The sequence below is a fragment of the Macrobrachium nipponense genome, chromosome 6 (assembly GCF_015104395.2).
Source record: "Macrobrachium nipponense isolate FS-2020 chromosome 6, ASM1510439v2, whole genome shotgun sequence".
NCBI classification, from domain to species: domain Eukaryota; kingdom Metazoa; phylum Arthropoda; class Malacostraca; order Decapoda; family Palaemonidae; genus Macrobrachium; species Macrobrachium nipponense.
Genome location: NC_061108.1, coordinates 63,306,785 through 63,318,941, shown reverse-complemented (window position 1 = coordinate 63,318,941; position 12,157 = coordinate 63,306,785). Strand labels below are relative to the sequence as shown.

Genomic DNA, 12,157 nt, shown 5'->3' with positions numbered 1-12,157 from the left:
GTTTTTGTACTTGAATCTTGAAAAATACAACAAACTACAGGTTGTCTCACTAATAGCATATTCTTCCTTCATCCCAAGGGCATGGGACTACTGCTTACATTCCCACTTATCTCCTTTGGAGATAGAATAAACATTAATAATTTCCAAATGGAGTTCTTTGACTTCTTGAAGATGTTCATAATTCTCATTCCTAGTTAACACTTTACCAGTTGATGAAATAAGGTGTCAGATGTCTTCAAGGCCAAGTGAGTGATGGCTTTCCTAGATCATACCTTGGTTCCAAAGGATGCCAGTTGATTATTCAAGGATCACTATGGTTTTTTTCTGAAGAAATCAGGACAACTTAGGCAAATCCTGAGATCTACTTGAAGAATAAGGTCAGCATCTACCCATGGTTTCCAGGATCTTACACTTAGACTGGAAAATTGAAATGAACTTTACCTTTGAAGATGGTAATCAAGGTGTATGTATTGAGACAGGTGTTGAGATGGCCCTCCAAATATTTGATTGATTCTAGGTAACTCTGATGGTTTGACAAGGATGGTGTACCTCTTCAATCTTGACAGTTGGTCATTATGCTTAATCCACAAGAGGTACTGCCTTTTGTATCTAGGAAATATTTTTGTTTTACCTTGCTCTGCATTCTGTGTATACAGGCCTTGACAGTACATTTATTAGCAGAACATGCTTTGTTTCTCCTTTTCAGCTAGCTTGGAAATTTCCCAGTTAGTTTGGAAAGTCTGCTTGAAATCAACTGTTAACCTTGCTCATTTTCTGATGTATCTATTAAGGGAAAGATGCCGATCTCAGTTGCAATAGAAAGGGCCCAAATGTTATTTTCATACTGGAACTTCTTTGCCTTATTTCTTTTTATGCAGGTATACAGCGGGGCTTTACTCATGCAAACAAATCTGGATGCATTCTTTGCAATAACAACCTCAGAATAGCAGTTGTACAGCCAGTCAGCCATACAGTCTCTATCCTGAAGAGTATCAGAAGGGATTGTTGTTTGCGTTAAGTCTTGTGAGACGTCTTTATATGTGAAACTATTAGTTTGACCTTCAACCTCTTACCCTTCAGTGGGAAGAACAGAATTAGGGGAAGAATGCCATGTCACACATTAAACACATTGGGTGATTGAGCAGAAACCACTGAGCTGGAAGTTGCCTAGTGCAATCTTCAATAAAATGTCTACACATTTGGGTCTTTATCAAGTCTGTTAGGAACCATTTGATAGACTGTCACACACCTTATCTTGTGACTTAGGTTTATCAAATCCAGTATGTATTGCTTGGGTATGGAGCTTAAAGAGTGTTATCACCACGGTTTATGGTTTCATGTCAGTGATCAAGAAAAAATTACTGCTAGAATTGTTTTGCTGCTTGGGAGGTATTCCCAATGTTAATCCATACAGCAGAAGCCTACTACATCAAACCCAAGCTTTTCATATCTCATATCTCATGGAAACCATAAGATGTGAATAAGATATAGGCGAGGTGCCTGGAATTTACAATTCACCCATTGCCAAAAATACAACTCCATACTTGCCTTGGTATCCTTCACCCAAAGCAAGTTCTTTATAGGCCACTACCGAAGGTTTTGCCAAGTGATTTCTCATTGTTTCAGATCAGACAAGTCATCTATTAGAGACACTGATGACAATACGTCCAGGTTGATGCTTGTATTGTCAATCAGAATTCTCTCTCTATTTCTTTAGGATAGTCTGATGTGAAAACTGGGCAATGCTCACATAACCAGATCCATTAACCTAAAACTTTGGGTTACTTTACTGATTTAATTCCAATGAACTCTAAATTAGTTCCCTTTTCCATTCAACTAAATTGATTATTTTTCCTCTGTGGCTTTTTCTGTCACCTGCAGTACAGTTTTTGGTATTTCGAATAATTGGTTGTTGTGAAAAAATTAGTCTTTCCGAAATTTTTTATTTTTTTCAGTACAAACCCATCATTTACATCATGTTTCTTCGTAACCCCAGTGATTGCTCCCACCCATAGCCCGGTTGCATGAAAAGTGAGGTTCTTATTTGCCTTGAATGTGGGATTATGTGTTGTGAGGCTTTCTAGCCATTGGATGATCTTGTTCTTGTAAAGGGGAATGGAATGTCCAGAATTCATCAAGATTATGAATATGAGCTTTTGTAAGGGATGAGTTTGTACTGAAACAGTGTTTATAAAATTATTTTCATTGTCAATGCATGTCTTGTAGCTAGCGCATGACATATACCAACTGCAGTAAAGTACTTACTTTGAACAAGTACTTATTTTCATACACTAATTTTGATAAAATGGGATATTTAATAATTGTCTTTTCTTCATTCTATTAGGAACATCCTGTGACAGTAAGCGTTGATGTGGAACCTAGTTTCCTGGGGATAGGTCCTTATCACCTGATGGTTGGTATGAACAACAGAGCATGGATTTATACACTCGGTGATGATTCTACTATGTTGCTTCGTGACAGAGAATATCTGGGAACCATCACTTCAGTGCGAGTTAATGCTGATTACGCATCTGTGTTGTATGAAGGGAAAATACAGTTTCATTTGGTGAGTAGATCTCTCTCTCTCTCTCTCCCCCCGTAATAATTCATAATTCATGTAAGGACAATCTCTCTCTCTCTCTCTCTCTCTCTCTCTCTCTCTCTCTCTCTCTAATAATTCATAATTCATGTATGGACAACTCTCTCTCTCTCTCTCTCTCTCTCTCTCTCTCTCTCTCTCTCTCTCTCTCTCTCTCTCATAATAATTCATAATTCATGTAAGGACAACTCTCTCTCTCTCTCTCTCTCTCTCTCTCCTCCCGCAATAATTCATAATTCATGTAAGGACAACTCTCTCTCTCTCTCTCTCTCTCTCTCTCTCTCTCTCTCTCTCTCTCTCTCTCTCTCTCTCTCCGCAATAATTCATAATTCATGTAAGGACAGCTCTCTCTCTCTCTCTCTCTCTCTCTCTCTCTCTCTCTCTCTCTCTCTCTCTCTCTCTCTCTCTCCCCGACGCATCCGCAATGTGCTTAAGTAATGCAAGATATGAGAAAAGATACCAGAATATTTTGCTCAACGTGTCTATCATGAATAGACAATGTTATTAAATCAAGACTGAATGTACAAATAGTTGAGGATGAAGAAGAAGAGGAAGAAGAAGTAAAGAAAACAGAAGAGAAGTAACAAAACTGAAATGACAGAAAAAAATAAGGAAAACAAAGACAATAGTATGGATGAGAGATACTCATTGATACTACATATGAGGCAATCAAGCAGCATACATACGAAGAAATAAATTACGACATGACAACACAAAAGAAAATCCCGAAGAGGCTCTACCCAGATCTGCACAATGATGGGAAAGAGGAAAAAATAGACAAGAAAGACAAAGTCTGCAACCTTTTGAAAAGAGGGAATTGCATATTCGGAGAAAGATGTTACTACAAACATCCTAGATGGCTATGAGGATGATTGCAGAGATCTACATCCAAAAATATGCAAAAACCTAAAAGAAGGAAAAGGATGTAAGTTCGACAAAAAATGTAAATATATGCACCCAGTAGCCATGAATCAAAATCAAATAAATAATCTATCAAATAATAAAATCCAAAATAAGAAAGAAACAAATAAAGAGAGGAACAAAGAATATCAGGTGAAAGAAAAAAGCAAGCCATCACCACGATATGCAGTCAACAAAATATTTCCAAGCATCAGCTCCAAGATACAACACAAGAGATAAGAACTGTATTTATGATGCAAGAGGATATTGCAGATACGGAGAAAATTGCAGATTCAGACACAAAATGAATAAGTATGATGAAGGAAGATCAAATATTATTTAAAAGTTGGATTTTTTAATGTCAGAATTTCTGGAAATGAAGAAAAGAACAACATACCAGAACAGGAAAGAGACATGGGAAAATCCTTATTATTACCCATATTAAATGAAGGAGAAAACACGCAAACCATCATAGTGATGAATGCGCAGGGTTTAGTTACGAGTAACTTAAAAAGAAAAATAGAGTACTTAGAAGAACTAATCCAAATTGAAAAGAAAATAGATATAATGAATATAAGTGAAACCTGGTATTCCCAAGAGACTGGGAATGACGATCAAATAAAAGGGTTCCAAACTTATAGATCAGATAGAAAAAATAGAAATCAAGGGGGAACCGCGATATATGGGAAAGACAAAAACAAGGAAAAATATATGAGAACTATAGTAACTCAGAATGTGAACTAATAGCGGTAGAATTTGAATCTGAAAAATTAATGAACATAGTAATATATAGACCCCCTAATACTAAAGAGTTTGACATAATAATAAAAAAATTGGATGATATATGTAGAAATCACAAGGACTGGACTATTCTCCTATCTGGAGACTTTAACTTTCCTTTCGTAGACTGGAAAGAACGAATAGGAGATTGTGGTTGTACTTATACATATAAAAAAGAGAGTAATAGTAGTGCAGAAGATAAGAGGCAATCCAAAAAGCTATTAGATATGCTACTAGAATGCAACATTCAACAAATAAATCACCTGGCAACAAGAAAGGAAAATACTTTAGACCTAGTATTTGTGAACGAGGTGAATTATGTTAAAGAAATAATAGTTTATAATGCGAGTATTTCAGACCATAATGTCATAGAATTACCAGTCCATTCCAAAGCAAGTGAAAACAGAGATAAGCAAGAAATGAAAAAGTGGGAAGAATATTGAAAATACAACTTCTACAGTAAAAATATAAAATGGTCAGAAATGAATGAAGAATTAAACAAAGATTGGGATAACATTTTCATAAGTGATGATATAAAGGTAAATATGGAGATATTATATAAAATATTAGAGACAATAGTGGATAAATATATACCGAAGAAGAAAAGTAAACATCAGTCAAGCATACCAAGAGACAGAAGGATCTTGTTCCAGAAAATCAGAAAGTGGAAAAAAGGTCTTGCAAAAGAAAAAATGCATGGGAAGTTATAGAACTAAAAAGTAAGATAGAAAATGCAGAACAAAAGATTATACAATCAAAAGAAAATGAAAAACGGGACTTGGAAGAAAAAACCCTAATAAATATCAAGCAAAACCCCAAACTATTATACTCGTACGCAAAAAAGATGAATAAAAGAAGAATAGAAATAGGCCCTCTAAGAATCGAAGGGAGTTTAACGAATGAAAAAAAGGAAATATGCAACATATTGGCAGAACGATATAAGAGAGAATTCACCCCTAGAATTGATAATGAAGATAATGATATAGAAGGGACAAAAATAGTGAATATTTAGCTGACATAGATATTAATGAAGCTGATATTGTGCAGGCTATTAATGAAATTAAAAATGGAGCTGCTGCAGGGCCTGATGGTGTCCCTGCTATTTTGTTAAAAAAAGTAGTTCATTCTATCACAAAGTCACTTGCAATATTATTAAGACAAAGTATAGATACAGGCAAGATTTATGATGAGCACAAATTAGCATATGTTACCCCTACTTTCAAAAGTGGATCAAGACTAGAGGCAAGTAATTATAGGGTTGTGAGTCTCACATCACATATTATGAAAGTGTATGAAAGGGTAATGAAGAAAAATATTTTGAAACATTTAATAAAAAATAATTTGTTTAATATAGGACAAGATGGTTTCATACCCAGAAAAAGTACACAAACCCAACTGTTAGTCCACCGTGAGAACATATACAAAAATATGAAAAGCGGAAATGAAACAGATGTTGTTTATCTAGACTTTGCAAAAGCTTTTGACAAGGTAGACCATAATATATTAGCGAAGAAAATTAGAAAACATGATATAGTGGATAAAGTAGGATGATGGTTAAAAGAATTTTTACACAACAGAAAACAGATAGTTATTGCAAACGATGAGAAATTGGATGAAGCTAAGGTAATATCCGGTGTGCCACAAGGTACGGTGTTAGTTAGCTGCATTATTGTTTGTTATTATGATTGCAGACATAGAGAGTAATGTTAAGGACTCGGTAGTGAGTAGTTTCGCCGATGACACAAGAATAAGTAGAGAAATTACTTGTGACGAAGATAAGAACGCGCTACAAAGAGACCTTAACAAAGTATATGATTGGGCAGAGGTAAATAGGATGGTATTTAACTCTGATAAATTTGAATCAATAAATTATGGAGACAGAGAAGGAAAGCTATATGCATATAGTGGACCTAATAATGAGACAATCACAAATAAGGAAGTAGTTAAAGACCTTGGTGTGATGATGAATAGGAACATGTAATGCAATGATCAAATAGCAATTCTATTGGCAAAATGTAAAACAAAAATGGGAATGTTGTTACGGCACTTCAAAACAAGAAAAGCTGAACACATGATTATGCTTTATAAAACATATGTTCGTAGTTCACTTGAATATTGCAATATGATATGGTACCCACACTATCAAAAGGATATTACACAAATAGAGAGTGTACAAAGGTCCTTTACAGCTAGAATAGAAGAAGTTAAGGACCTTGACTACTGGGAAAGACTACATCCTTAAAATTATCTAGTCTAGAAATGGATAATAGAACAGCCTTACATGATAATTCAGGCATGGAAACAGATAAAGAAGGAATAGCCGAAAAACATCATGGAGCTAAAAATATCAGAAAGAGCAAGCAGAAGTAGATTAATAGTGCCCAAAACTATACCAGGAAAAATAAGGAAAGCACACAGGACATTAATCCACTACGCACCAGTGTGATGGTAATTGCTTCATAGGAAAGAAAGATAAAGGAAAGGAGAATGCATTTTCGAGAAGTTTTGCAGCAAGGAGGCTTTCGCGCCACTGTTGGAGGCGCCTATGCTCGCGGCTGTTCTAGAATCGGCAGGAGTGTTGTGGATCTCGTCGGGACGTGAGAAACGCCGCAATTTCTGATGCAATACCTCGTCTAGATTCATCTAAGAAGTTCTAGAAATCCCTGGAGTCGGTGAGGTTCGCCGTAGGCTCCGCCCCCAGAGTGCCGTATAAATACGACGAACAAACTTTGGAGAGCAGTGATCGTAGAAGAAGGAAGAGATTGTAAAAGAGAGAGATCACCAGTTAGTAAGAGCCACAGATCAGATTATCAGTGAGAGATCAGCAGCAGTGATCGACAGAGAGAGACTAGAACCGACGAAGTATCAATCAAAAGAAGAGTTGTTCGAGAGTTGGTTGGATATTAGTCTAGTCGTCTTCAGGAGTGGACGGCCGTGTTTTCTCGACGTCGAGCAGACTTCAGAGAAGAAAAGGTCCTGCTACAGGTTTTGGGTAGTTCCTGCCTTTCAAGTAGACTAGTTTCTGCAGTACGGAGTCAAGAGGACGACTGCAATTGCCGCTCTACATCTATGAAGCCAGCGCGTCAAATTGCCAAATTGACTAGCAAGTATTTTAATTGCCTCACTGTTCCCCCAGTTCATGCAGTGTAAGATTCTATCTTTTTATGTAGATAGGAGATACCATTCTGCAATTACCTTTGTTAGTAAGCTTGTAAATAAACCTTTGTTGTATTAGTGTTTCTTTCTATATTCGTATCCCTAGTTTCAACTGTTGGTGTTGAAATATTTTTTTTTTATAAATTCATATCGAACCTGAAGCGGACCTTTCTCAGAGGCCGTAACATTGTGTCGACCCTTGGCCAGGATATTTCGACATTGTAACATTGTCTCTGAGATCTCAGAGTCCGTAACATTGTGGCGACCTTGCCTAGGCTATCAACACTTTAACAGTTTGAAACAGGGAGAATATAGAAAGAATCAGAATGAGTGAGATGGTGAAAGAGTTTATTGAGTCAGGTAAGCTACTAGGTCTAGAGGGGAATGATCTCCGTGAGTATGTTGAGAAGAAAGAAAGGGAAAAGTATGAGAGAGAAGTAATGAAAATGCAGCAAGAGAAAGAGAGAGAAGCAATGAGAATGCAGCAAAAGAGAGAAATGTTGGTAATGCAGCAGGAAGAGAGAGAGAAAGAGCGTATGCATGAGTTGGAAATTGCTCGGTTAAGGGAAAGTACTCGTAACAGTCGGTCAGGCGAGAACGAAAACGAAGCTGATACGATAGGTATGAATGCAGTGCTAAAATTAGTACCAAAGTTCGATGAGGAAGATGTTACGACACATTTCATGTGTTTTGAGAAGTTAATGGAACGAGTAGGTTCTCCTAAAGAAATGTGGACTTTATATTTGCTGTCAGTTTTGAGTGGTAGGACACTTACTGCGTATAGTTGCATGTCTAAGGAGGAATGTGATAATTATGATATTGTGAAAGAAACTGTTCTTAGCGCGTATAGGCTAGTACCAAAGGCATACCGTAAAAAATTTAGAAATTTGAGAAAGGATGAAAATACTACGTATTTAGAATACGGTAAGAAGTTAGAAAGGCTGTTTTTTTATTGGTTAACTTCTGCTAAAGTTGATGATTTTGATAGTTTGAAGAACTTAGTGTTGTTAGAAAACTTCAAAGATAATGTACAGTGGTCCCCCCGTATTCGCGGGGGATGCGTACCAGACCCCCCCCGCGAATAGTTAGAATCCGCAAATGTTTGGAACCCCTATAAAAAGGCTAAAAACAGCCTATTTTGTTAGTTAAAACTTAAGAAAAACCACTAAAAATTTTCCTACTTGGTTTTTTTAATAGTTTTATCACAAAAAGTGCATTTTATGATAAAATTGATAAAAAAAACCAGGAATTTGTTGATATTTCTCATAGAAAAATACCGCGAATTTTCCGCGAATAATGCAGGGAAACGTTCCCGAGAGAAATCCGCGAATGTGTGAGTCCGCGAGTCCGGAGAACGCGAATACAGGGGGTCCACTGTATCCCCTAAGATTATACTTTATATAGAGGATAGGCGAGAAGTATCTTTCGCAGGAGCAACTAGGTTAGCTGATGAATATATAGTCTAACTCATAATTTGAGTGTTAGTAAGAAACGAAATGATCCTTCGTCTGGTAGAATACAAAGCAGTAAAGGTTTCAGTCCTAGTAATAGCAATGCGAGTAGAAGTGACTATTCCTGTTATACATGCGGAAAACCTGATCATACGTCTAAGGTTTGTAAGAGTAAAGTGGCATCTAGTGGCTCAGAATTAACTTGTTTCCGATGTAATGGGAAAGGGCATTTAGCGAGAAATTGTACAATAGAAAGGAAGGACGATAAGAAACCAGTATGTGATGAGAGAAACTAGGAAAGTTTTTGGTGAATTTCTGTCGGAAGGCGTAGTTTCCTCTCTTGGAAGAGTAGATTTGAGAGAAGTGGTCTTGCTTCGAGACACAGGGGCTGCTGTTTCACTGATCAGAAGTGAGTGTGTGCCGAACATGGCAGAAATCAATATGGAAGAGAAAGTCATGTTAGGTGGATTTCCTAACACTTGTGTTCTTTGTCCTTTGTTGAAGTTGAATTTAGAAAGTCAGGTAGTGTCAGGAGAAGTGAAACTTGCAGTTGTGGACAATTTGCCCGTCGAAGGCGTTGACATTATTGTCGGTAATGACTTAGCTTTATCCAAGAATGTGAATCCTGTTGTGAGGAATATTCCAGTGCCTGAAATGGTAGTAACTAGGTCGGGTTTAGATACAGATGTAGACTACAGTCATAATAAGTTCGTGGATTCGAACGAAAGTAAGTTCGTGGATTTGAACGAGAGTGAGTTCGTGGATTCGAACGTGAGTAAGTTTGTGGATTCGAACGTGAGTGAGTTCGTGGATTCGAACGAGTGTGATAGAGGTAGCGAGCTTGATCTTGGCATGAGTGTGGCTGAGAGACCTAACTCTGTCGTTGACAGTGAAAGCCAAACGGAAGGCATAGCTGTCGAGAGTAACGTAGTAAATGTACCGGTATCTAGTACTAGTTACGGTGATGAATTAGGCTTTAACATTTTGGATAAGGATGAGCTAGTCAAGTTGCAGAGAGAGGATGAGACACTAACCCAAATTTTTGAATGTGAGCTGGATGATGATCTCGATGATGCTTGTAAGGAAACTTTTTGTTTCAAGGACGAAGTTTTGTGTCGTTATGTTCAACCGAAGTCAGGTAGTAAAGGGGAAGTCACAGAACAATTAGTAGTTCCTAGGAAGCTTCGTGAACTAGTTTTGAAGTTAGCTCATGATGAGCAAGGACATTTGGGAGTAAATAAAACTTTCAAGTGTATTAGTAGGGCGTACTTTTGGCCTAAGATGAAAAATGATGTGTGTTTTAAGAGGTTTGCTTTAAGCTGTCTTGAATATTAAATTGCAGGGAAACCGATTTAAGTAATTACCAGAGTTCCGTTGTGTAATATTCCTTCAGTAGGCGAATCTCTTGAGAATGTATTTATGAATATGTTCGGAACTTTGTCTAGAAGTAAGGGTAGAGATGATTGCATAACTAATCTTGAGTATTGTAAAAACAATCTAAGAGATGTTTGGCAGATAGCGGAGGAGAACGGACGCGTTTGGCACTTAGCGAAAGAAAACCCGAACGGAAGTCAAGGGGGAACTGAAGGAAAGCTTGATCTGAGATCAAACAGGAGAAGTTTGTGTGTAAGAGATAAAGTTTTAGTATTAGTCCAGAAAGAAGGTTCCTCTTTATCTCATAATTTTGGAGGTCCTTATTCAGTTTTAGAGAAGAGGGGAAATATACATTATAGAATTAATGTGAGTAAGAGTAGAGCAAAGGCAATGAATGTAAATTTGCTTCAGAATTATAAACAATGCCCCGTGCCGTGGCCTCCGCCCGTGTAACAGTGTTACTGAGTGAGATTAGTTTTGAGAAAAAACACAAGAGGTGTTTTAGTATTTATAAGTTGTAATCAGAGTTCAGAAAATGGAAATAGTAAGAGAGAAGGATAATGTTATAACAGTAGCCTCTAGAGATTTTTCTCAGCATGAGTAGCCTAATAACCGTTTTCTGTTATCGCACGAGTGAGAGTGTGAGTGGAGAAGCACGAGTGTTTGACTGCATTAAAGCTTTATGCAGAATTGTTTCCCCGCTGTTTAATTCTTGCTCCTCTTTAGAAAAAAATAAAATCAGTTGATTTCATTTTTTTTTCTCTTTTGGGGGGGCGTGTGATGATAATTGCTTCATAGCAAAGAAAGATAAAGGAAAGGAGAACGCATTTTCGAGAAGTTCGGCAGCAAGGAGGCTTTCGCGCCACTGTTGGAGGCGCCTATGCTCGCGGCTGTTCTAGAATCGGCAGGAGTGTTGTGGATCTCGTCGGGACGTGAGAAACGCCGCAATTTCTGATGCAATACCTCGTCTAGATTCATCTAAGAAGTTCTAGAAATCCCTGGAGTCGGTGAGGTTCGCCGTAGGCTCCGCCCCCAGAGTGCCGTATAAATACGACGAACAAACTTTGGAGAGCAGTGATCGTAGAAGAAGGAAGAGATCGTAAAAGAGAGAGATCACCAGTTAGTAAGAGCCACAGATCAGATTATCAGTGAGAGATCAGCAGCAGTGATCGACAGAGAGAGACTAGAGACGAAGGAACCGACGAAGTATCAATCAAAAGAAGAGTTGTTCGAGAGTTGGTTGGATATTAGTCTAGTCGTCTTCAGGAGTGGACGGCCGTGTTTTCTCGACGTCGAGCAGACTTCAGAGAAGAAAAGGTCCTGCTACAGGTTTTGGGTAGTTCCTGCCTTTCAAGTAGACTAGTTTCTGCAGTACGGAGTCAAGAGGACGACTGCAATTGCCGCTCTACATCTATGAAGCCAGCGCGTCAAATTGCCAAATTGACTAGCAAGTATTTTAATTGCCTCACTGTTCCCCCAGTTCATGCAGTGTAAGATTCTATCTTTTTATGTAGATAGGAGATACCATTCTGCATTTACCTTTGTTAGTAAGCTTGTAAATAAACCTTTGTTGTGTTAGTGTTTCTTTCTATATTCGTATCCCCAGTTTCAACTGTTGGTGTTGAAATATTTTTTTTTTATAAATTCATATCGAACCTGAAGTGGACCTCTCTCAGAGGCCGTAACATTGTGTCGACCCTTGGCCAGGATATTTCGACACCGTAACATTGTCTCTGAGATCTCAGAGTCCGTAACAACCAGCATCGATAATGCAGCGTCTATTCAATGCGTTGCCAGCTCATCTGAGGAATACATCAGTAGTGAGCGTAGATGTGTTTAAGAATAAGCTCGACAAATATGCAAGCTGTATCCCAGACCATCCAAGATTGGAAGATGC

The 12,157-nt window shown here is 37.8% G+C and overlaps 1 protein-coding gene across 1 annotated transcript in view; it reads left to right on the top strand.

Annotated features, from left to right (window-relative positions):
• Positions 1 to 12,157, top strand: part of LOC135216338 (WD repeat-containing protein 19-like) — a 927,827-nt gene that overhangs the window by 404,635 nt on the left and 511,035 nt on the right. The window contains 1 exon segment of the mRNA XM_064251544.1: positions 2,345 to 2,566. Within this exon segment, the coding sequence (XP_064107614.1) occupies positions 2,345 to 2,566 (222 nt within the window).